Raw genomic sequence first — 25,235 nt, forward strand, 5'->3', positions numbered from 1 at the left:
GAACCACTTGGCCACTGGTGGGCCGAAACTCGTTCTACTCTGTGGAAACTAATCTGTAAAAGGGCTTTTTTCTATGCCCGTCATAGGTTCGGCCAGATCCAGGCACCAACAGATCATCCCCAAAAATTCTGGGATGCTCTCCCGGATTCGATTCCAGGACCCACAATAGACTGATTTGCTAATTCGTCTGCCATCAATGAACCGAAAAAGGCTGGGAATCCCTGGTCTAGACCAATATGTAACTTTTGTGAATCGTGTATATGCATTAGTATGAGAATTTTGTTTATATTTATAAAATTTATGTTATTAAAATAGGAATGAAGGATCACGAAATAAATCTAGTAAAAACAAAACCTAGAAATAAGTCCTCAAAGCGTGGAAGTAATGCCATACAATTTACTATGTGAATAAAAGTAGCATAAAAATTGAAACCACGTCTTTTACCACATGTAATTGTTAAAAATAAAACTTAGACCAGGATTTGAGTCTAATATAAATTTCGGCTGGAACTAGCTTGGAAATAAAGCAAAAATAAAAAAAAAAGTGAAAAAAGTTAATAATAATAAACGATATAGCTTCTAAAATGAAAATTTAATTTTAAATATTTTGAAATAAGTTTTAAAAGCTACTATATTTAAAATAATGATGGACTGTACTTACATACAGGAATTACGTCTATATCAAATGATTACTATTAACTACACCAATTGGGCAAGCAATTTTATAATAGAAACAAACCTCAATTGAAAACACCTAAGGCAATCACTCTCATTTTGATAGTTTTGGAGAAATATGTAGCATTAACTACAGATTATAAATAGTGGTGATGAATAAAGTGGTGGTCCTTATTGTATAATTTCAAACAGTGATTTAAACTGTGACTCGATGACGTTTTGAAAATTCCACTTTTGGCTAACTTTTTAATAGTCGTGCTCCACTATGCGTCGATACACTAGACGATACGCGTTTATAATATATATATATATATTTTTAACTCTTTCCACCCTGTGGGCACAAAGAGGGCCTCTTTTAGTAGGCCTATTATGGGTTCGGCCAGGCCCACAATGGGGCGACCGGGTGGTGAGGGACGGGGCCCGACATAGCCGGACGGACTACCCCCCGAAAAATTCCTGGGGATTTCTCGACCCGTTCAAATTCAAATCTGGGCCCACCAGAGCGGTAGGCTGCCACCTTGACCGCTTGGCCATCCGGCCTCCGTTTATAATAATTAAAAATTAAGTACTAATGTGTAAAATAAACGGAATTATAAGTTATAAAGTAAATAACAATCAAGATTTACTCACAGCCACTATCATCCAACAAGTTGACGTGTAGATAGAGAGGTTTTTTTAAAAACCGAAATAATAGATACAGATTCGTATTGAATATGCGAAATACATTTGTACTCACTACGCTAGCAGACTCGTAATGAATACAAAAAAAGAAGACTTCTAAAATGCAAGAATAAATAAATTATTCAGCAATTTGCTTATAGTTGTACTACGATGTCCGAGCAATAACCTGAATTTGAACTTGATCCATGGCTTGACGGTTGTCGCACCATTTCTAGGTAATATTTAATCTATGTACGGTACCTAATATACATGATAGATTGTTTAATATATTTTAGATTTAAAATTTATTGCAAATGTCATTTATATGCTGTTTAATTTCATTCAGTCCAATGTTTCATATACTTGTATAGATGTTAAATTATGTTTAAACTATCTATAAATATTTTTTCATGATGACTAATGGAATTTTGGCTGGTTTATCTTTTCTTCATTAGGTTTATTAAATTATATCAAAATTTTGGAGCTGTCAGCAATTAGTGTGAGAGACTATTCTAATATTTTATTATGATTAACGATTTTAACATCTGTTGTAGGTTTTTGACTTTTCGATCAATATACCACTTTGAATCCGGATCAATCTTCAGCTGACAAGTTTATTTTCTATAAAAATTTAATATTGATTAATTTAAAATACTGTACTTAAAATTTTCGCCAGGTTAACAAGTTTTGATCAGAAACATTTATTATTAAGAATAAAAAAATTAATTCGGCTTTAAATTCTTCACTATAGCATCTTATCTAAAATTAGGATATATATATATATAGCTCATGTATTTTGTAAGTTTATCTCAGTTATTGAATAAAAATTTTATAATTGTCTCATTAGATTATCTCAGGTGATATTACCTGTAATCAGATATTTTCTAAAATATCAATAACAGAAACATTAAAAAATGCTGTATTTAGCATCAAAATTTATTAAAAATATCCAAAGAAATTTATACACAATTTTTAAATTTTGAACTTCTAATGCTCCTTTTAAAAATTTAATTGCTTATTCAAATATCCAAATTATATTAATTTTAAAAGTTGTATATCACATAATTAAAATAGATGACATATATTTAAAGTTTAAACTATTTTTTTATTGTATAGTATTAAAAGATCTATTAATTAAGCTTTCTCCATCTATGGAATCTCCTCTTAAACAGTAATGCAAAATCTTGAGGAGGCACGATTTCTTCCATTGACGGAAGATATTCTTCCTCCGTTCCCATAAGAACCCCTAATTCTTCTTCTTCCCCTATTTTATGCTCTAACTGTTTATGTAAAGTTTTTAATTCTTCTTCCTTCCAATACAATTCAGATTCACTTTTATCAATGGGTAGTTCGTTGATAGGCGGACAATCCGGAAACAGAAAGTTTCTAGGTTTGATCAGTTCTTGTTGTCTACTAGATTCCTTAGCAAGATAATTCATAGCAATTTCCACTTGTTCTAAAGGAATTCTTCCATTAATATTGGCTAGAAAACGGTACAAGTGTTCGAATATAACGAAAGGTATTCTAGCAGGACCACCTCTAGGATCATCCGTGAGGATTTCGCATATCATGATCATAGTATCGATCATGGTATTGTTAATTGACATGCAAGCAACGGCTAAAAATTCTAACCAATTAACTTCTTGTTGATCCACGTAACCCGATTTTTTTAACAGAAGTATTAAGTGTTCTTTCTGTAAACAGAAATCCATCCATTTTTTTTTCAAAAAATCAATTTTGACTTTCTTTTTATGACCTAACTGTTTATGCAGCGTTTGTAATATCTCTCTACTCAAACCATAAGCAAGAGGAATTTTAATTTCAAATCTTTCTTTGACTGGCGGCAGATTACCCTCTGATAAAGCCTGGAAATATGCTTTAGACCAAAAAAGAAGATCGGGAGGTTGCGTTCGAATTGCTGCTTTGGTGAACTGTTTCATAATCTCTGACATGTCGGGCGGAATCTTGATCCGATCGGCAGTACATAGCGGGCCTTCCGAATCTACGTCATACTTGGATAATTCTTCAGGTTCTAAATTATAAATACAGTATTTCATATTTAATAACCAGAGAAATCAAATGTAATACATCATATTTAGTTGTTATAACGTGCAACTACTTTAAAATCGATAAGTTAAAATGAAGATTTACCTTGGCGCTGATCAGCTGACATTTCGATTTTTTAAAAATTCAAAACAAAACTAATTTTACGAATGGCCAATAGAGGCGCTTTCATAATGTAATTTCATATCTGATGGATAAATCATTCATATATAAAATTCACGTTAATTAACGTTTATTACTACGAAAAATTATTTCTTTTTGTAATAAACGGAATAAATTATTTAAATTAATAATAATAATTGAAATTTATTATATTGAATTCGTAAATTAATCGCTCATCAATCATCCTATAAATTATTTTTTAACCTATAAAGCATTAAAGAAAGCTTGACGGAAAATTTATAAATAAATTGATAAATGGGCATTTATCAAACAATACGGATAATTATAGTGTTTTTTTTCTTTTTAAACTGACAGTACTCAGAGACATCTGTAGAGCAATCTAACAGCCGGACTGTCGCCAAATTTGGGAGAGTGACTAAAGACGACATGGGAAAGAGATTCCGCGAAGAAAATAGTAGCAGCAAAATTCGCCTGTAGGGGTGGATTTGGCGGTGTTGTAGCAAAACAGCTAAGAATTTGTTGAAGGTTCACAGACTGTGCTTGTTGAAGGTTCATAGGGGACCATTGCTGGTAGTAGCAGTGCCTGGGAGTGGCACAACAATTGGAAATGACACCTTCGACAGTATGGCAAGTTCTGCTAAAAGTTCTAAAGTTCTATCCATACAAGAGCCGCCTGCAAGAATTAAAACCAAAGAACCATGCTACACGGTTGACATTTGCTCTGACATTTCTTGCCAGGATAGAGGTGGACGATGCTCGGCTGTGGATAATTCTCTGGGGAGATGAGGGCCATTTTTACCTGAGTTTAGATAAAATGTCCGGGCACACGAATTCTACATGAGAGTCCGAATTTGATTCTCATCCTCTTTTTCCGGTTTTACCATCTTCGACTGAAACGGCTAGTGGTTTAGCATCTCCATCAAAGAATCTAATAGATTGTTGATAATGCTGTTTTCTAACGGATAAAGCCTTCTTTGGAAAAGAATATATGCCGAAAGCAATCATGCAATCAATATTTGATTAACAACATGAAAAACACCTATAATGTTTTGCAAACATAAACATGTCTTTGGAGTGGACTCAAATGTGCTTGTCAGAGAAAAAATTAATTGCATACAATAATTAATTTACAGATAAGAAGTTCATATTCTGTTAAAATTCACTTGCTGTTAAAAATCTAATTTTAATTTTATGCTGTAAAACAGCATAAATGGCCAACTGACAATTTTAGACCTTGAAAAATTAAAGTTTTAGAATTAAAATTCAAGAACATTATTCAAAAGAATCATTCTTATAAGAACTCATTTTCAAATTTTTTAATTCTTTCATGTAACATACAAAAAATCATAAGAGTTTTCTGGGGAAAAATAAAATAAATTTTAGTACACTGCTACTGCACTGTAAAGGCTTATAAATAAAACTAATTACAAAATTGAAATCCATGCAAAATTAAAAAATATAAATATATCTTTAAATTTTATAAAAATTTAGTCTTCAATTAGTCGGAAATTAAAATCGCAGTTATTTCCATGGATGCAATTTATTATATTTTTCCATGGCTCTAAATTTAATTTTGCTATCATATCTAATTGGATTAGAATAAATTGATTTAAAGTCTTTTACTGGATTATGATCCTCTTTCATAAACAATATTTTTTGTTTTTCTAAAGGCGTTTTTGTTGAAATGACACATGTTTTCCTAACAATTTTAGCAGAATTATTTTCCACTGTACTGGTGAGTTGTTCCAACGAATTCCTTTCACTCCAATTTGTAGAATTTGGCTTTAGAAAAGGAATATTTACAATTTCTTTTGTGATTGGTTGAGAATATACATCAGGTTTCTCTGCTTGTAACTACAATTATATTAAAAATAAAAAATAATTAATATTTTATTCTTTACTAAAAACATAAAATTTTAAAATCAAATTACATAATATAAAAATTTTACATTCATTTTATAACTATAAAAAAAAAACAACAAAATCTAATTCTCATAAATCCAATAAATATGTAATATATTGATTATGAAAGTAACAATTATTTAGTGTTTAGTATAAAAGAATGAAATATAAGTAAAAGCCTGTTAGAGGGAAATCCTCAATCATAAAGAAAAGACAAAGAGTTAATGCAAATTACAGAGAATCATGTTGTTTTGATAATAGCTAAACAGTGCAATGGAAATAAAATGATGTATAATTGTAATAGATAAACTTCTAATTAAATAAATTTGTATTTGTATAGTATATCAAAGTTTTTTTTCTTTAGTTTTTGATGGTTGTATAGCCAATGTATCTAATCTACATGTCTGCTACTATAAAAGGCTCACTACTATGCTACTACGAAAGGTCTACTACTATGCTACTACAAAAGGTCTACTACTATGCTACTACAAAAGGTCTACTACTATGCTACTATCTAGGCTCAGGTTAAAAAAAATTAAATTTCCAGAAATTTTTTAGAGTATTCTAATCTCAATATGTTAGCCTTTCTCTCTCATCATTAAAACACCCATCTCATTGAGTTCATAATTTCATCAAACTTTTGATGGACATGTTAAAATAGCAATTTTAATGCTCAAAACTCCAGAAGAGAAAAAACAAAATATTTTTTCTCATCAACTCTCATAAAAATTGAAGTGATCATTCAAACATTTGAAACTTATTTGGCATAAAATGCACTCAAATTAATTCATAAAAATTGTAATACAATCAATTGACTAAACAGTTTTCATTGAAACTATTTAATTAATATAACAAAACTATTTGATAACTATGTTTCTTTATTATATTTTTCATATTATTATTTAACAAGAATAAAATTAGTCATCTAGAAATTCTAATTATTAGTCATGATTGTATGAATTTGATTTGAAATGACATATTTTAAAAGTTTAAATTAACACGGAAAAATAAAACATTACCATTTGTATATGATAGTTGTCTTTTTGTGAACTTTGTTGTTTAGCATTTTCTTCACTGCAAAAGAAAAATTATTTAAATAAATTAAAATAATATAAATAAACTATAGTTGAATAGTTAAATCCTTTTACCTTGAAGTTTTACTATGTAACTGAATATAATCTGCTATCCTTTCATCTGCAATAATATTTTGCTTATTAGATTTTTGCTACAAGACATTAATAATAAAAACAGTTCAATAATTTAACTATGTTTTTGCATGTACAGTAAATAAGACTCATTTTATAAGATGCCATAAGAAAATCAATTTAAATTTCAAAAAATCTTATGAATATACCAATATTTTAATGTTGAATACAATTAAAAAAATCACTAAAATAATGAATCTTAAAAATATTTTATTTTATTCAATTAAAATTAGTTTGCTTGATTGGCTGATAACTGGATTTTATATATACAATAAGACCCTGCTTAACGCTGCCTCACTTAACGCTGATTTGATATAATGCGGTCTACTCGAAGCCTAAAAAAAGCTCAAAATTTACACTGATTTAAATTATTGCGAATTTTCATTAAGTCGTATATAATACGATTATTTACGAACACGAACCAATCAGCAAAAAGGTGCCAAAAAGGTGTACTTTGTTTAAATCTATGTTTGGTGAAATTTTGGAAAAAATATATCATCATGGATGCCATAGGCAATATCGACTTCACTTGGCAAGAATTAACTGTTAAATGCATGAACAAAGTGTGGAAGAAGTTATGGCTGAAGGTATCCAAGAATTCTCAATGAGAAGAGCCTATTGCTGTATCATTAGGTCAACCAAATTGTCAACCTAATCGATACAGCAGGACTAGGAGATGTAGACCAGCAGGATATTGAGGAGTTATAGCAGTTTCTGATGAGAGCCTTACCAACAACAACATTCAAGAACTGGCAGAACAAGGAATTTGGGTAGAACTGGAGACAGTGGCGTAGCGTAGTGGGGCGGCAGGGGTGGCCCACCCCGAGCGGCACTTATAGGGGGCGGCAAAATTTCACAATAAATAATAATATCTTGTAAAAAATACCTAAATAAGGGGGCGGCGAAATTTTCCTCCGCCCCGGGCGGCTGACACCCAGGCTACGCCACTGACTGGAGAATAGACATTCTGAAAACAAAGAACCCAAAGAATTTCTCTAGATTTCCTTAGTAAAAGTTTGGTAATGATAACTGAAATCATCGATCAAATTGTAGCAAATGATCCAGATTTTGAAAGGAGTGAAAGGCAAAACGAGGTGTTTTGGATGCAATCTTCTGCTACCGACAGTTGCTTCAGGAAAGAAAAAGAATGCGACAAATGACACTAGATGACTTTATCACAAAAAACAAGAATTTCAAAAGAGCCAGGATCTTCGTCACAAAAAAATGAACTTTACATTTCTGTGTGCATATATTTGTGTTAACATATATTATTATACAAATATAAAAATAACTTAAAATTAAAGTAAAATTTGTTTATTTTTGGTTGCAAGATCCCCTATCCCTATTTACTCTATGTTAAAATAACCCCATTTAACACTGTTTCGCTTAGCACTTTGTTGTCTAGAAATGCATCCAGTGTTAAGCAGGTTCTTACTGTATATATACACACAAACAGACAGTCTCTCTGGATTAATATTCTACTCTCAATTTTATAAAGTTAAAATGCATTAATAAAGGGCTGTCCATAAATGACATCAACATTAGAAGGGAGGAAGGGGGTTACAACAAGTTGGACAAGGGGAAGGGGAAGAGTAGAACTTCAATGGATATCTGTTTTATTTTGTTAAATTTTATACAGGTTATACATTTTCACTCAAACCTGTTTTTGTGTGATTTTTTATTTATATGATTTGTTTTGTGCGGTATATGAATTTCAACGAAATTGGTATACCGCACAAAACAAATCGCCACAAAAACAGGTTTGAGTGTATTATTCATAAAGTGGTAAAGATTTTGAGAAGGGGTTGAGTTTTGTTGGATGTCAGAAGAGAGGAGAGGATTATGGAAATTTGGACAAACTGGGACAATGGGAAAGAGGGGGGGGTAAAAATTTCAAGAAAAATGTGGATGTAATTTATGGACAGCCCCTAATAAATTAAATTAATTAAAATTAACATGAAAATAAAATCAATTCCATATGAAGATTACAATACTTTCTCTGTTTGATTTTTGATTCCTTTGAATATGGTTGACTACCTGCATGTGTTCATGAATCGTTTTAATAAAATACTGTAATTAATTAAAATATTAAGCGTCACTTTAAATCACAGTATACATAAATACTGTCATTGTACTGCATTGTGTTGAATTATTGTATTATATATATGCATATTAACTAATTGAAACATAGTAGATACACAATATGTACTACACACTTATTTATGATCTTGGGAATCACGTCCCATTATCATCATTATTTTTATGCTCAATTTATAACCAATATGACTTACAACAGGATTTCTGAAAGAAAATACATTCATAAGTTGGACACTACTTGCATATAAAGAACATACTGTATGTTAAATAATTTAATTATAAAAATATATAAATAAGAAAAGTCATTATTTAATTTTTTTAATCTTTCTAAATATGAAAATTATTTTGTAACCTTGTAAAATTACTAGCAGTATGAATATAAGGTGATAGATAAACTGGAATTTTAGTAATTAAATTAATTATTGTTACAATTTGATTAGGTTACAAACTAATATTTCATACTTAGAAGATTAATAAATCTATGTAATTAATAACTTCTCTCATTTAGATACTTGAATAACTTACTCAATATATTATTTTACTTGTAATCAGTGAAAATGCATCTTATTCCAATTAATATAGTTATTTTTGTCTCGGAACTTTATTTTAAAATTTAATAAGATAACTATGAAACAAAAAATTAATAGCATACCTTCTTCATTAAACTGTTGAGAATTATAACAATCTTTGCATAGAACCACAGAAATTTTCTTTTTACATTCAGAACACATATTATGTAATATTTCAGCATATTTTTGGCAATTTGTACATTTTACATTTTCAATGAAATCTAGTGAATTAATTATTGGATTTTTTTCATTTGTAGAACAGCATTTATGTTGATCTCTATTCATATCAGAGTAAGTGCCTAAAATGTTTTGATACTGATGATAAGTTTTCGGTTCATTTATTGAGAATTCTTTATCCATTTCAGGGAATTTGCAAAAATCAGAATTATCATAAAGATTTAAAGTAAGTGGAGTTACAGTATAATCTTTATGTACTTTACATTGAGATTTAGAGTTCATTTTATTTGATGTAGATTGATAAACCAGATCATCAGACAAACTTTTTATGTAATCAAAACATGATGCATTATTTCCATCAAAAGATGAAGGATTTTCTCCCTATAAAATTGAGATAAATTTAGATTACCAGTTCATAAAAATTAGAATATAAAAAAATATATTAAGATGCATAAAATATTTTGTTAATAAATTTTGTATATACTAGGGGAAAAGCACTTAGTAATAATGCTGTATATGTATATGTATAGCATTATACACCTAGTAACTATATATATATATATATATATATATATATATCTGTTTCTGACCAACTTTGGGAGTCCAATCTCAACATTTCACATAACTTTGTGATAATCTCACCTGTGTTATAATTTATAATGATTTTTAAACAATATTAGTTTTGTATGTACAAGGTATTAAAATAGTGGGACAAACTTTGGGAATGATTCATCACAGGAAAATAAAGAAAAAAGCATATAAACATGTGGAGCCTGTCCCCCGCGCTAGCGACATGGTCAAGCCGAATGTCATGCGCACCCATTCTGGCGCACGCAGGAAAAGACAAAAACGAAGCTTAAGCGCATTCTTCTCCCCCGAGGCGAAAAGAAGACGACGGTAAGAGTAGGAAAGGAAGAAGCTACGACGTGTCCGCCTCAAGACGATTTGTTAGTGTTCTTTGTGTTGTAACGTCCTCTGTATTATATTAAAGTGTACGTCCTTATATGTTATAAGAAGTTCTTCGTGTTTTCTTAAACTGAGTTCTACATGCGCCTCTTAACGCTCAGCTCAGCCATCCACAGACACCACATTTTCTCAGGAGTGGGATGCAAGTGACTGAAAGTGATCTAAGTGATTGTGGATTATCGAAATCATAGTGTTTGAAGATTATAAAATGATTCAGATAGTCCAAGGTTGATGTTGGCAAAAAGGAAGGTTTTATTTCGATGTCTAAGCTATTTGAGAGCAGCAGAGAAGGCGAGTAGGGAAGTGGACAAGAGTTTACATAAGGGTCGTAAGTTATGTCACCCGTCTGACACCTGGCCGAGGTTCACATACTTTTAGAGAGGAAGTGCGGGGTGACAGGAAATTCCACGAAACTTGCTACAAATAGTTGCTGCACTTTTAGATACAAAAACACTCATCTTGGAAGCAGAGTAAGGGGTACGTAGACTTTTATTTTTCAAAATGATCCTAAATGACATAAAAGAAATAAGCGTTGCATTGAAAAATTGCAAATTTGATAAAATTAAAATTCTCCATAAATTTATTTTTAATACCGACGGTGATCGCTCAAATCGAAAGAGAATAAGAAATTTTAGTGGATTCACGTTTGCTTTAGACAGTGACGATTTTAATATGAAACTGAAAAGTATAGAAAGTGACTTTTCCCTGAATGAGCTGATCACGATTTCCAACATTCTAAACATATCTTTCGAGGGTAATAAGTCGGAAGTGGCGAAGAGAATTCTAGCCGATTTGTGTGTTTTGGAGTCCTTAGCCCAGCATGTCCGACTCGACGTTTTGTTCGACTCTGAGTCTGAAGCCGAGGAACCAAATGAAAAAAATGAAAGTGGAGGTGAACTTTCAATGCAGTGCGATATGGATAAAAATAAAAACAGTCTCGATTCCTTTATCCAATCTGAACAAAGTAATGCTGCCGCTAGTTCCGTTCCCAATGGTGTTACCATTAATTATTCCGATATCGAAAGTACCATTTCTAAGTTTAATGCAGAATCGCACGAGAATGTTATTTGTTGGATCGAACATTTTGAAAATATCTCTAAATTATTTAGTTTGTCTGAATTACAAAAATTCATTTTTGCGAAAAGATCCCTTGGTGGTAACACCTCTTTATTCGTAAGAACAGTACCTGAGATTAATTTGTGGCAAAGACTAAAACAAGCCTTGATAGATGAATTCTCTTTTGAAATTAATTCAGCTAAGTTGCATGAGATTTTAAGTAAGCGCACAATGCAAGACTCTGAGTCCGTTCAGGAATATTATTTAAAGATGAAAGAGTTGTGTAATTTCGGAAAAATAGATGATGGTGCTTTAATGCATTATGTGATTAAAGGGATTAACGATAAACACGAAAATAAAATTATTTTATACGGATGTAAAGACTTGTCAGAATTTAAAGAAAAACTTAAAGTTTATGAAGTAATAAAAGGTGATTCTGTTAAGGGCAAGGGTGTTTTCGACAGAGTGAAGCCTAGACATGATTCTTATAACAGAAATAATAATACTTTCGATAGAAATAAACCAAGGTATGAAAATTATAGATCTAATGCAAAATACGAAAATGTGAATAAAAATAACGTAAAGCAGAATAGTTATGTTGATAATCGTAGCAACAGAATTTGTTATAATTGTGGTTCGAGAAATCATATCTCCAAGTATTGTATTCATAAAGATAAAGGTTTAAAGTGTTTTCAGTGTGAAGCGTTTGGTCACAAGGCTTCTGAATGCCCAAAATCAAATTCAAAACCAGAACTTGCCACTTTAGATATTGCTATAGAACTGAAATTGTTTAAAATGACAGTAATTGGTAACATGAGTATAAAGGCAGTGATGGACACTGGGAGTCAAGCAACATTACTTAGAAAATCTGTTTTCGATAAACTAGGATTTAGGAGGTTATTCCCAACTAATTCCACTTTAAATGGATTTGGAAAGTCAGTAGTTGACCCATTAGGCTGTTTTACAGAAGATATTCAAATTGATGATTTTAAGTGTCGTGCTGATGTGTGCGTAGTAGCAAACGATGTAATGACTTGTGACGCCATCGTAGGCCTTAATGTTTTAATGCAGGGCGAAACAACTATTAATGAAAGTAGTATTGTAATAAAAAATAAAACTCGATGTGTTAAGGAAATAAACTGTTTGTCTATTTTGCCAATCGATTTAACTACGACGGGTGAAATCGACGTAAACATTGAACCAGACGTTCCTAATATTTTTAAAAGTAAGGTGCAACAATTGGTTTTGGATTATGTTCCACATAAAGTTGAGAGAACAAATGTAGAACTAAATATTTTGGTCAAAAATCACGAACCGATATTTCATCAGCCGCGTAGATTGCCATTTTCCGAGAAAAGGATTGTTGAAACTCAAGTCGCTGAATGGTTAAAGCAAGGAATAATAGAGTCAAGTTCTTCAGAATATTGTAGTCCAGTGGTGGTCGTAAAGAAAAAGGATGAAACCGCCCGTGTATGCATAGATTACAGAAAATTGAACAAAATAATTGTAAAGGACAGGTTTCCCCTCCCACTAATTGAAGATATCTTAGACAGACTACAGGGATCACAAATTTTTAGTACAATCGATCTCAAAAATGGATTTTTCCATGTCGATGTAAATAAAGATAGCAGGAAGTATACTGCATTCGTGACACATGAAGGACAATATCAATTCCTTAAGGTTCCCTTTGGACTTTGCAACTCTCCCGCTGTGTTTCAAAGGTATATCAACACCATTTTCCGACCTTTGATTAATGATGGCATTGTATTACCTTATATGGACGACATCATCATTTTGTCTTCCTCGCTTGAAGAAGGAATCAAGCGACTTGAAAGAGTCTTAGAACTTGCCAGTGATTATGGACTAGAGATAAACTTTAAGAAATCTCATTTTTTAAAAAAGAGAATTGAATTTTTGGGTCACGTAGTAGAAGAAGGTAAAATTTTCCCATCTACTTTAAAAACTAGGGCTGTTCTCAATTTTCCAGAACCAACCAACTTGGAAAAAAATTCAAAGCTTTTTAGGACTTAGTGGATACTTCAGGAAGTTCATTCCGAACTATTCCGTTATTGCTAAGCCGTTGAGTGACCTTTTGAAGAAAGACCGTCAGTTTAAATTCGGTGAAGAGGAGAGAAATTCCTTTGATCGACTTAAAACACTGTTAGCTGAGAAGCCAGTCTTGGGAATATATAATCCTAATTATGAAACCGAGCTACACACCGACGCAAGCTTAGAGGGGTATGGAGCAATTTTAATGCAAAAATCTCCAAATGATAATAAATTTCATCCTACCTATTTCATGAGTAGAAAGACAACAGACGCCGAAAAGAAATATTCGAGCTATGAACTTGAAGCTCTTGCTATAATAGAGGCTTTAAAGAAATTTTGTGTATATCTATTGGGAATTCCATTTAAAATAGTCACCGATTGTTCTGCATTTGAGAAGACTCTGGCAAAGAGAGATTTATCCACTCGCATAGCTCGTTGGGTTTTGATCCTACAAGAATTCAATTATGTTGTTGAGCATCGTTCCGGTACTAAGATGGCTCACGTCGACGCCCTTAGTAGATCTCCCGTAAATGTACTTTGTATTTCTGTCAACAATATTATACCCAAGTTAAAATCAGCCCAGGATAATGATAGCGAAATAAAAGCAATTAAAGAACTGTTAAAAATTTTTAAGTATGCAAAGTATGCAAACAGAGATTATAAGAGACACTCATGAAAAGGGACATACAGGAATTAAATATACTGAGAAAAACATCGAAGAATATTATTTTATCCCCAAGCTTAGACAGAAAGTAGAGAAAATTGTAGCCAATTGTGTTCATTGTCTACTAGTGAATCGTAAGAAGGGAAAGAAGGAAGGACTTTTACACCCACTTCATAAAGAAGATATTCCATTAAAAACTTATCATATTGATCACCTCAGACCATTGGAAAGTACACATAAGAATTATAAGTACATTCTAGCAGTCATCGACTCATTTACCAAATTTGTGTGGATTTATCCTATGAAAACCACTACATCCGCTGAAACTATTGCAAAATTAGAGATACAAAAGGCTGCATTTGGGAACCCTTCTCAAATTATATCCGATAGAGGTACAGCATTTACCTCTAGTGAGTTCGCTGACTATTGTTCTAAAGAGAACATTAAGCATCATTTAATAACTACTGGCCTGCCTAGAGCAAACGGGCAAGTAGAACGTATAAATCAGACTATTATATCAATCCTTTCGAAGTTATCAATAAATAATCCAGCTCAGTGGTACAAGTATACAAATGAACTGCAGCGAGCGATTAATTCCACTTATCAGCGTAGCATAGACACTACACCTTTTGAACTACTTTTTGGAACGAGGATGAATGTGAATGGACTGGAAAAGCTCAGGGAAATGATCGAAGTTGAATTTCAAGCAAATTTTGAAGCTCAGAGAGAAGAACTTAGAAAGCACGCTAAGCAACAGATTTTTAAAATACAAGAGGAAAATAGGAAGACGTACAATTTAAGAAGAAAAGAATCTAGACCTTATCGAGTTAATGACTTGGTTGCCATCAAAAGAACTCAATTTGGACTGCAATTGAAACTAAAACCAAAGTATCTTGGACCCTACAGGATCGTGAAAGTTAAAGAAGGAAACACCTATGACGTAACTAAGGAAGGATGTCACGAAGGACCAAATGGCACGACAATGTGTTCCGAATTTTTGAAACCGTGGAATGCTATTCCAGAATGCTAATGAGAAGACGACAAACGACGTTTAAAGATGAAAGAGCTGCTTGAAGAAGACTTAATGAGCCTTAAGACGAAAGCTGCTTCTTATCCATTTTCCAAGAAGACAGACGTTTGACGGACTTAAAAGACGACCAACCTTAGAACTTTTACTTTTCAAAGACTTATATTTTTGTAGTTCTGTTTTCTTTGTTTTTCGTTTGTATTTTAGTGTCGCTGGAGGTCCAGACGAATCCAGGACGGCCGAATGTGGTGCCCGTCCCCCGCACTAGCGACATGGTCAAGCCGAATGTCGTGCACACCCATTCTGGCGCACGCGGAAAAAAGACGAAAACGAAGCTTAAGCGCATTCTTCTCCCCCGAGGTGAAAAGAAGACGACAGTAAGAGTAGGAAAGGAAGAAGCTACGACGTGTCCGCCTCAAGACGATTTGTTAGTGTTCTTTGTGTTGTAACGTCCTCTGTATCATATTAAAGTGTACGTCCTTATATGTTATAAGAAGTTCTTTGTGTTTTCTTAAACTGAGTTCTACATGCGCCTCTTAATGCTCAGCTCAGCCATCCACAGACACCACAAACATATGTCTGGAAATGAGAATTTTCAAGAAATCAAACCTCTTATGACCATGTCAGGTGCAAGACAGATTTTATTACATACTCTTACATAACAAATGTTCAAAATACCCTCCATGTGTGTCTATGTATATGTGGATCTACATGAGCATAGACTTCTGTGCTTTTTGGAGTTTCCAGGCCTCCTATATATGATGATGCAGATATAAACAATGCATTACATCAATATTTCTGCATTGTCAATGGGAGCAGCATACACTAAACTTGTTTTGGTGAAAGATGAATGTGACATTCTTCCAAATAAGGTGTTTAATAATATCTGAATTTATAGTGCAAAATTTATCAATAGTTTAGAACATGGTTTATTCAGTTAAAAGTTACAGTTTACTAAAAAAAATACGAACTATGCAATACCACGCTAGATTGATGGATCAGGCATGATGTGACCTCTCATTCCTACTATTGGTTACCACTGTCACATCTTTCAATTCTTGCTAAAGCAGCTATAACATCTTCCTAGCATATCATATAGCAGATAAAAATCCAAAGGATTCAGAGTGGGAAAACATGGAGGCCAAGTCACCTTACCCAGTCTGCCTATTCACCTGTACATGTATTATAAGTTTGATTTAGTTCAGCAAGTGCATGTTGACAAAGTGAGCTGATATCACTTTAGTCAAAAATTAAATAAGAACATTAATAAGAGAGTTTTGTAATAAAATCTGTCATCTACCTGAAACTATCATAAAGCATTTGATTTCTCAAAAACTCCCCATTTCTAAACACATATTTATATGTTTTTTTCTTTATTTTCCTGTAAAGAATCATCTACCAAAGTTTTTCCCACTATTTCAGAAACACTTTGTATAAATAATATTGTTTAAAAAAATTAAATAATTAAAATTATTTATATTAAGATCTAATAAAAAATAATTAATGGTAGTAATACAAAATAAAAATATCATTATTAAAACAATCTAGAGCAAATTGAAAAATAGGCAGGTGGCACTTAATCATCCAATAGACATTGTAACACATTATGAGACATTGGAGGTTGACCTTTGATATCTCATAGGGCCTAAAATATTTGACTTTCTCAATTTCAGTCTCTCTCATAATATAATCAATATTTCTGTTCATATAAACTCTTTCATTTTTCTAAAACAAGTTTGTTTCTACTGAAACATTTCATATTAATGAGTTAATAAGTCAGTTAGTCAATGTCAGTAAGTGAGGGCAATATAGCTTTATTTACTTTTCACTTTATAAAGCTTTTATTTATGCATTTACATTGCTGTATTATAAAATATATGATAAAATATATGATAAAACAAAAACAATTTACAAAGATATCTTTTAGCCAAAACATTAATAACTTGAAATACAAGCAATTCAATCTGTATTATAACTTATACTATTTATTTTCTGATAAGAAAAAATATTGTTTAAATAACAAATTTTTAGTCTAAATTTATTTAATTAATCTCTATAATGAATACATTAATATATTAATAAAAAAAAATATGTTCAAAAAAATGTACGTTATATATACAATGTACCATATTTACTTGCATATAGTACGAGATGTGACTTTAAAGATCAAAATAAAGAAAATTAGATATATTAATACAATTCTAATTTTATTTCGTTTAATCACAAATAAAATATTATCAAATGCATGTAAATGCACACATTGTCCTGCAAAAATTATTAGTATTTTAAACTTTAAGGAAAAATCTTTAAAATTGACGACATAATTTGTTAATGTAAAGCTGGACAATTGGAAACTTTTTTTTGCCAGTTGAATCCACTCTCCGTCAATTACACTTATGAGTTTCTCCAAATTCTAATTTTTGAGTAATCATCTGTTTTCACTTGGGAATGGATTAAAACTTATATTGGACTCCTGTGTGATTTTGGAATTTTGCTTGTTTGTTTGGTTTGTTAAGTTATGGCAATGCAACACTTAAGCGATCTGCTTCGGGATTCCAGGAAGTCTTTTTAAGGGTAACTGGCTCCTATTCAGGCATTACAGATGTAGAGAAAACCCAGAAAACTCTGTGGTCAGTCTGTCCTGGCAAGGCACAAACCCATGACTGAACTCCCAGTGTTCAGGGAACAGAACTGCTTGGCACTGGTAAGCTGATTTTGGAATTTCAATTTGGAATTCAATTCAAAAGCTTTACTTTTCCTATTGCTATTCATCTTTACTCCTGACAATACACAAGAACAATTCAAATGATCCAGATAAAATAGTTGTTTTTAAACATCAGAGAGCAAGCATCTGGTAAAAAATGCAAAGACAAGATTGGCAAAAATTATTGCAAAAACACAAAGAATCCTTCGCTTGTGCATATAGGACAACCTAGGTTTTTGAAGCAGTGAAAAATGAATAAAAACCTCATCTTATATGCAAGTAAATATGGTATATTTAATTATATTCTAATGTTACATCATCATAAAATATTACTTGTATTTTTAATTATTTTGCTCTCTAATCAGTAAATCATATTTAATATTAATAAATGTTCTATTCAATGAAAGTAATTTCACTTTTTCATACAATAATAATTTACATATATATATAGGAACAATTGCTGTTTGTTTATTGCCCATTTAATACTTTGTTATATTACATTGTGTAGTCCACAGAATGTTTTAAAGACATGGAAATAGTTTTAGATTACAACTTTAATAATAATTATATTATCAATACTATTATAACGAAATATATACACTAAGATTTCATAACTGTGAAATATAAATGAATATGCATGAACATTTGGGAATCTGATATAGGTTAATTTTTATCAATAGAATATGTTATAAACAGCATGTATGTTAAACTAGTAAAAACATTCAATTTAATTAATGTTATATTATTTATGTACAGTTTTCATAAATATGACTATTATTATTACTATGTCGCAAATGTCATGCTCAGCCAACACTAGTGCCAAGTGCTTTGCTGGACTAAAGTCAAGGCATAGTTACTCAAACAATCAGCTTCTGTCTTATTGGTATATGTGTCAACATCCACTCTCCATTCGATTACACTTATGAGTTTCTCTGAATTCTGATTTCTGAATAATCATCTGTTTTCACTTGGGAATGGATTAAAACTTATATTGAACTCCTGTGTCTCTAGAAACTTCCTAACAATGTGACATGTTCAATATTACAGCTTTCTGTAGTGCCATGTATATGTTTTTATTAAGATTTAATGTTTCTAGACTTTTGAGTAGCCTATGTGGTATAACACTAGTAGGGGAGAGGCCAACAGGTACAATAAATACCTTATCCATCCTCAACATCTGTCTTATTTCTTAAGCACTTGTTGATTTTTTCAGTGTGAGCATTTTTTATGTTATTAGTGTTTGGAACAGAGATGTCTATTATATAAGCGATCTTACTGCATTTGTCAATGAGAGTGATGTCTGGTCTGTTGTGGTAAATTGTTTTATCTGTGATTATGGCTCTGTTGTAGTACATTTTGTGCATGTTGTTTTCCAATACTGTCTGTGGAATGTATTTGTAGTATGGTTTGTGGATGTCTAATAACTTGTTTGTTTACAAGCTCTTGGTGTATTATATTTGATAACTTGATTATGTCTATGTAAATAATCTGTCTGTGCCAAGAGCTTGCAACCAGAAGTGATGTGTTGTATGGTTTCTGGCATGATGTGACATTTTCTGCATGTGTTGTTTGTGATTGTTATATCTTTGAGTATGTGTTTTCTGTAATTTTTAGTATTTATGATCTGATCCCGTATGGCAATCATGAATCCTTCTATCTCTCCAAAGAGGCATCCCCGAGCTAACCAGCTGTTTGATGCAGTTTTGTCAACAAAATCTTGGGCCAAGTCATAAGAATGTCTGCCATGAAGTGCCTTTTGAGCCCACAATTGCTTAATGGCATCTATGCTTTTTATATGTTGTGTATGAGTGTAAGTTTAATCGTGTGTTATTTGAGTCTGTTAGAGTTACTGCTTTATGTAACTGTGATGTTTCTTGTTTTTACTAAAAAAACTCTCACAGTGACTTGTTTGTAGTGAAGGTTTACTATGTCAATCAGGTTACATCTGCCAACTTTATGTGGAAGGGTTAGCCTTTCTATGGTGAATTTAGGATGATGTTGTTTATGCTTAGTAAGTGTTGTTCTTATTTTCCTTTGGAGTTGCTCAAGATCTGTGTGAGTCCAATGTATGACTCCAAAAGAATATGTGAGTACTGGGATGACATATGTGTTTATTGCTTTAAACTGTGTGTTTTGCATTTAACTCTGTTCTGAGAATAGCATTTAATCTACTTTGGTATTCTTTAATTAATCTTTGCTTTATTTGTGCATGTTCTGTTAGTTTGGCCTGTTGGAATGTTAAATATTTGTAGAACTCATCCTCTTCCATGGATTCAATAATGTCTCCATTTCCAAGTGCAAAATCTTCTTTCTTCAGGATTCCTTTTTCTATGTGAACTGTTTTGCATTTATCTATGCCAAATTCCATTTGTATGTCCTTGGTGTATGAATGTGTGATTTGTAGGAGTTGATGAAGTTGTTTTTGTGTGGATGCATAAAATTTTATGTCATCCATGTACATGACACATGACAGTGTAAACTGTGTTGTTTTTTCATGTCTGATATTGTAACCATATTGCGTGTTGTTTAACATGTTGGATAATGGGTTCAGGGCTAGGCAGAACCAGAGAGGACTCAAGGAAACTCCTTGAAAAATTCCTCGCCTAATGAATATTTGGTTTGTTTGTATGGAAGTGTTATGAATCCTGAGATGTAGTGTTGTTCTCCAGTACTGCATAGTGTTTTGGAAGAATGCAATGATGAGATGTATTTTGTACATGTGTAAAATATGTAATAGCCAACTGTGTGGATCACTGTCGAATGCTTTTCTGTAATCTATATATGCCATGTGTATATTTCTGTGTTGTTTGTGTGCTTGCCATAGAATGACTGAATCTATGAGTAACTGTTCTTTGCATCCCATGATTTCTACAGCAACCTTTTCGTTGTTCTGTAAGAATGATGTGTTCTTCAACATGTTCGTATATTTTGTTTGTGATACAGGATGTCAATAATTTGTAGTGTGCTGGAAGACATGTAATTGGTCTGTATTGTGTGGGGTCTGTGGTATTGTTGTTTTTAGGTTTCATGTAGGTGATGTCCTGAGTAAGAAATTTTGGCATGTCTTGTGGATTGATGATGATGTGTGTTAGGTGTTTAACTAGTTCCTGGTGCAATGATGTAAACTTTTTGTACCAAAAATTGTGAATGTTGTCTACACCAGGTGTCTTCCAGTTGTGTGTTCTGTTAACAGCATATTTGATATTTCGTGTACATTTATTTCAGCACAGGCATAGTTGGTATGTTATGCAAGTTTTTGTTCTCTTCGATCCAGCCCGCATCAGCATTGTGTGTGACAGCACTGGACCAAAGAGAAGACCAATGGGCAGTGAGTTCTTCTGATGGTGTGCCACTGTGCTGTGTATCAGATTTTTTTTGTTACCAATTTGTCTGTAAAAAAGTTTTTCATTGTTTGTAAATAACTTATTTTTTGTTTTTGTAGCATATATGTTTTGAGTCTACATGCTTTGGCTGCAAGTTTTTGTTTTAGTGTATCAATGTATTCTGTAATGTGTGTGTTGTGATGTTCGTGTTTTTGATTTTCTTGAAAATGTTTTTGAGTTGTTTCTTTAATTTGGGTGTTATGTTGTTTTTAGTGTTTTGTGTCAGCCTGCCTAATTGCTGTCTAATGTCATTTATTTGTGTTTCTATTCTTCTCTGCCAGGCAGGCTTGTGATAGAATTGTGTTTTCTGTGTATTTGTCTGTGATTGTACTTTCAGTCCGTGGTGTGTCACTACTGTGACTGCCCCAGCATAAACTAATGTATGAATGTCTGCGAGTGTAGAAATTGAATGAATGTAGTGTGGTAGTAAGTGAGTGTTTACATAATTTAGTGTTTTTCCTACTTCCTTTGACGTGTTGATTTTTGGTATTCGTGGTCGTTGTGTGGGATCTGTACCTGTATATTTAGTGAGTGTTTCCTGAAATATAAGTGAGAGTGTATTAACTAAATCCAAGTCTATGTTATCAGTGATGGACGAGGAAGTGTCTGTAGTATCATTAGTGGTAATTGTTGTATGTGTGTTATTATCAATGCTTGTTGCTGGATTATCCTGACAGGTTACATGATCTTCATTAATGTTAGATGTTTCTGTCTGTTGATGTATTTGATCAGCAACCTGTTGTTTGATAAGTTCAAGTGTTGTTTGTGGAATAAGGTTGTTGTGTATAATTGTTCTTTTTTGATCAACAACCCTTTGTTCGGTGACAGTGAGATGAGGATACTGTTGTGTGAATCTATGGTGTAGTTGTTGTCTGTATGCTGTCATGTTTGTTTTGAGTTTTGTGATGGTGTAATAAGTACGGATGATAAACTCGTTCATTTCTACTGTCCATTTCATCCGTTGGCGTGGTTTTCCAGCCTTTGTGGTCTGTGGATGCATTGCCACAGAAACACCAAGGCTGGGTTGGTTCCTCACATCTGTTGAGGGCATTGCAGTAGCCATGCTTGGGCCAGTGCTGCTTTCGCCACCGGTAACCAAGGGAGACTGTGACCTATTTTTCGAATGTCAGCCTCTGCCTAACCCACGAACGCAGACCTTGTTAACCCAGGCAACGTCCGAGCCGGTATCACACTTTGATCTAGTTATTACCATGATGAATATCTCCACAGAATGTGGGCGTGGTCACTCTTAGCTTCATTTCTCCCCATAGACCTTACTGGCATGGGTGTCCCTACCAGGAGCTTATGCTCCAGCCTGCATTGCCCTATGGATCAGTAAAATTACTGGGCTCTCCCACCACGACCAGGTGGTGATCACGGGAGAGTTGTTATTATTGTTATTATTGTTGTTATTGTTATTGTTATTATTGTTGTTGTTGTTGTTGTTATTATTATTATTATTATGTTGGGTTAAGTGAGATATACTCGGTTAACACCGGTGGCTGTGTACTAAGCCGGACCAGAGTCAAGGCATAGTAACCAAAACAGAAATTAAAGAAATGTATCAGTGTGTGTGTCTGTATTCAGGAATTTTCTCACAATATGACATGTATTCAATATAGTGGCTTTCTGCAGTGTGATGTATGTGTTTCTATTCAATTCCAATGTGCCCAGGCTTTTGTGTAGCATGTGTGGTATGACACCTGTAGAGGAGAGAACAACAGGTACAATAAGCACCCTATCCATCCTCCACAGATGCCTTATTTCCTGGGCAAGTTCTGTGTACTTGCTAATTTTTTCAGTGCATGCGTTTTGTATATTGTGAGTGTTTGGAATGGATATGTCTATAATGTATGCGATTTTATTGTGTTTGTCAATGAGTGTGATGTCTGGTCTGTTGTGGTAAATTGTTTTATCTGTGATTATGGCTCTGTCGTAGTACATTTTGTGCGTGTTGTTTTCCAATACTGTCTGTGGAATGTATTTGTAGTATGGTTCGTGGATGTCTACTAATTTGTGTTTCTTTGCAAGCTCTTGGTGTATTATATTTGCTACTTGATTATGTCTGTGTAAATAATCTGTCTGTGCCAAGAGCTTGCAACCAGAGGTGATATGTTGTATAGTTTCTGGCATGACGTGACATTTTCTGCATGTGTCATTTGTGAGTGTTGCATCTTTGAGTATGTGTTTTCTGTAGTTTTTAGTATTTATGACCTGATCCTGTATGGCAATCATGAATCCTTCCGTCTCCCCAAAGAGGCATCCCCGAGCTAACCAGCTGTTTGACGCAGTTTTGTCAACAAAATCCTGGGCCAGATCATAAGGATGCCTGCCATGGAGTGCCTTTCGAGCCCACGATTGCTTAATGGTGTCTATGCTTTTTATATGTTGTGTTGTGTCCATATGATGTGAGTGTAAGTTTAATGGTGTGTTATTCGAGTCTGCTAGAGTTACTGCTTTATGTAATTGTGATGTTTCTTGTTTTTTGTAGAAAAACTCTCGCAGTGACTGTATTTGTTTGTAGTGAAGGTTAACTATGTCAATCAGGCCACGTCCGCCATCTTTACGTGGAAGGGTTAATCTTTCTGTGGCGGATTTAGGATGATGTTGTTTATGCTTAGTAAGTGTTGTTCTTGTTTTCCTTTGGAGTTGCTCAAGATCTGTGTGAGTCCAATGTATAACTCCAAAAGAATATGTGAGTACTGGGATGACATATGTGTTTATTGCTTTAACTGTGTGTTTTGCATTTAATTGTGTTCTGAGAATAGCATTTAGCCTACTTTGGTATTCTTTAATTAATCTTTGCTTTATTTGTGTATGTTCTGTTAGTTTGGCCTGTTGGAATCCTAAATACTTGTAGAACTCGCCCTCTTCCATGGATTCAATAATGTCTCCATTTCCAAGCGCAAAATCTTCTTTCTTCAGGATTCCTTTTTCTATGTGAACTGTTTTGCATTTATCTAGGCCAAATTCCATTTGTATGTCCTTGGTGTATGAATGTGTGATTTGTAGGAGTTGATGAAGTTGTTTTTGTGTGGATGCATAAAGTTTTATGTCATCCATGTACATGAGATGTGACAGTGTAAACTGTGTTGTTTTTTCGTGTCTGATATTGTAACCATATTGCGTGTTGTTTAACATGTTGGATAATGGGTTCAGGGCTAAGCAGAACCAGAGAGGACTCAAGGAATCTCCTTGAAATATTCCTCGCCTAATAAAAATTTGGTTTGTTTGTATGGAAGTGTTACTAACCCTGAGATGTAGTGTTGTTCTCCAGTGCTGCATAGTGTTTTGAAAGAATGCAATGAGTGATGGATGTATTTTGTACATGTGTAGAATATGTAGCAGCCAACTGTGTGGAACACTGTCGAATGCTTTTCTGTAGTCTATATATGCCATGTGTATGTTTCTGTGTTGTTTGTGTGCTTGCCGTAGAATGACTGAATCTATGAGTAACTGTTCTTTGCATCCCCTGTGGTTTCTACGGCAACCTTTTTGCTGTTCTGTTAGAATGTCGTGTTCTTCAACGTGTTTGTATATTTTGTTTGCGATACAGGATGTCAATAATTTGTAGAGTGTTGGAAGACATGTAATTGGTCTGTATTGTGTGGGGTCTGTGGTATTGTTGTTTTTAGGTTTCATGTAGGTGATGCCCTGGGTAAGAAAATTTGGCATGTCTTGTGGATTGATGATGATGTGTGTTAGATGTTTAGCTAGTTCCTGGTGCAGTGATGTAAACTTTTTGTACCAGAAATTGTGAATGTTGTCTACACCAGGTGTCTTCCAGTTGTGTGTTCTGTTAACAGTGTATTGGAAATCATGTATGTTTATTTCAACACAGGGCATAGTTGGTATGTTGTGCAAGTTTCTGTTCTCCTCCTCGATCCAGCCTGCTTCAGCATTGTGCGTGACAGC

General features: G+C 33.1%; 2 protein-coding genes across 2 annotated transcripts in view; both read right to left on the reverse strand.

Moving 5' to 3' along the window:
- Positions 1-2,254: 2,254 nt before the first annotated feature.
- On the reverse strand, positions 2,255-3,572 carry LOC136971411 (ropporin-1-like protein). The gene is made up of 2 exons (XM_067265867.1): positions 3,486-3,572; positions 2,255-3,366 (listed from the first exon to the last, which is right to left on the reverse strand). The coding sequence occupies exons 1-2, from the start codon at positions 3,505-3,507 to the stop codon at positions 2,465-2,467; spliced, it is 924 nt and encodes a 307-aa protein (XP_067121968.1). The 5' UTR covers positions 3,508-3,572; the 3' UTR covers positions 2,255-2,464.
- A 1,321-nt stretch (positions 3,573-4,893) lies between these two features.
- LOC136971409 (putative leucine-rich repeat-containing protein DDB_G0290503) overlaps positions 4,894-25,235 on the reverse strand; it is a 49,408-nt gene continuing 29,066 nt past the window's right edge. The window contains exons 12-15 of the mRNA XM_067265863.1: positions 9,378-9,852; positions 6,572-6,617; positions 6,443-6,497; positions 4,894-5,375 (exon numbers count right to left, since the gene is read on the reverse strand). Coding sequence (XP_067121964.1) covers positions 5,043-5,375; positions 6,443-6,497; positions 6,572-6,617; positions 9,378-9,852 — 909 coding nt within the window. The 3' untranslated portion in view covers positions 4,894-5,042. The remainder of the gene's footprint in view (positions 5,376-6,442; positions 6,498-6,571; positions 6,618-9,377; positions 9,853-25,235) is intronic.

This window comes from Centruroides vittatus, unplaced genomic scaffold, assembly GCF_030686945.1.
Source record: "Centruroides vittatus isolate TY-2023 unplaced genomic scaffold, ASM3068694v2 contig_250, whole genome shotgun sequence".
In the NCBI taxonomy this organism is placed as follows: Eukaryota; Metazoa; Arthropoda; class Arachnida; order Scorpiones; family Buthidae; genus Centruroides; species Centruroides vittatus.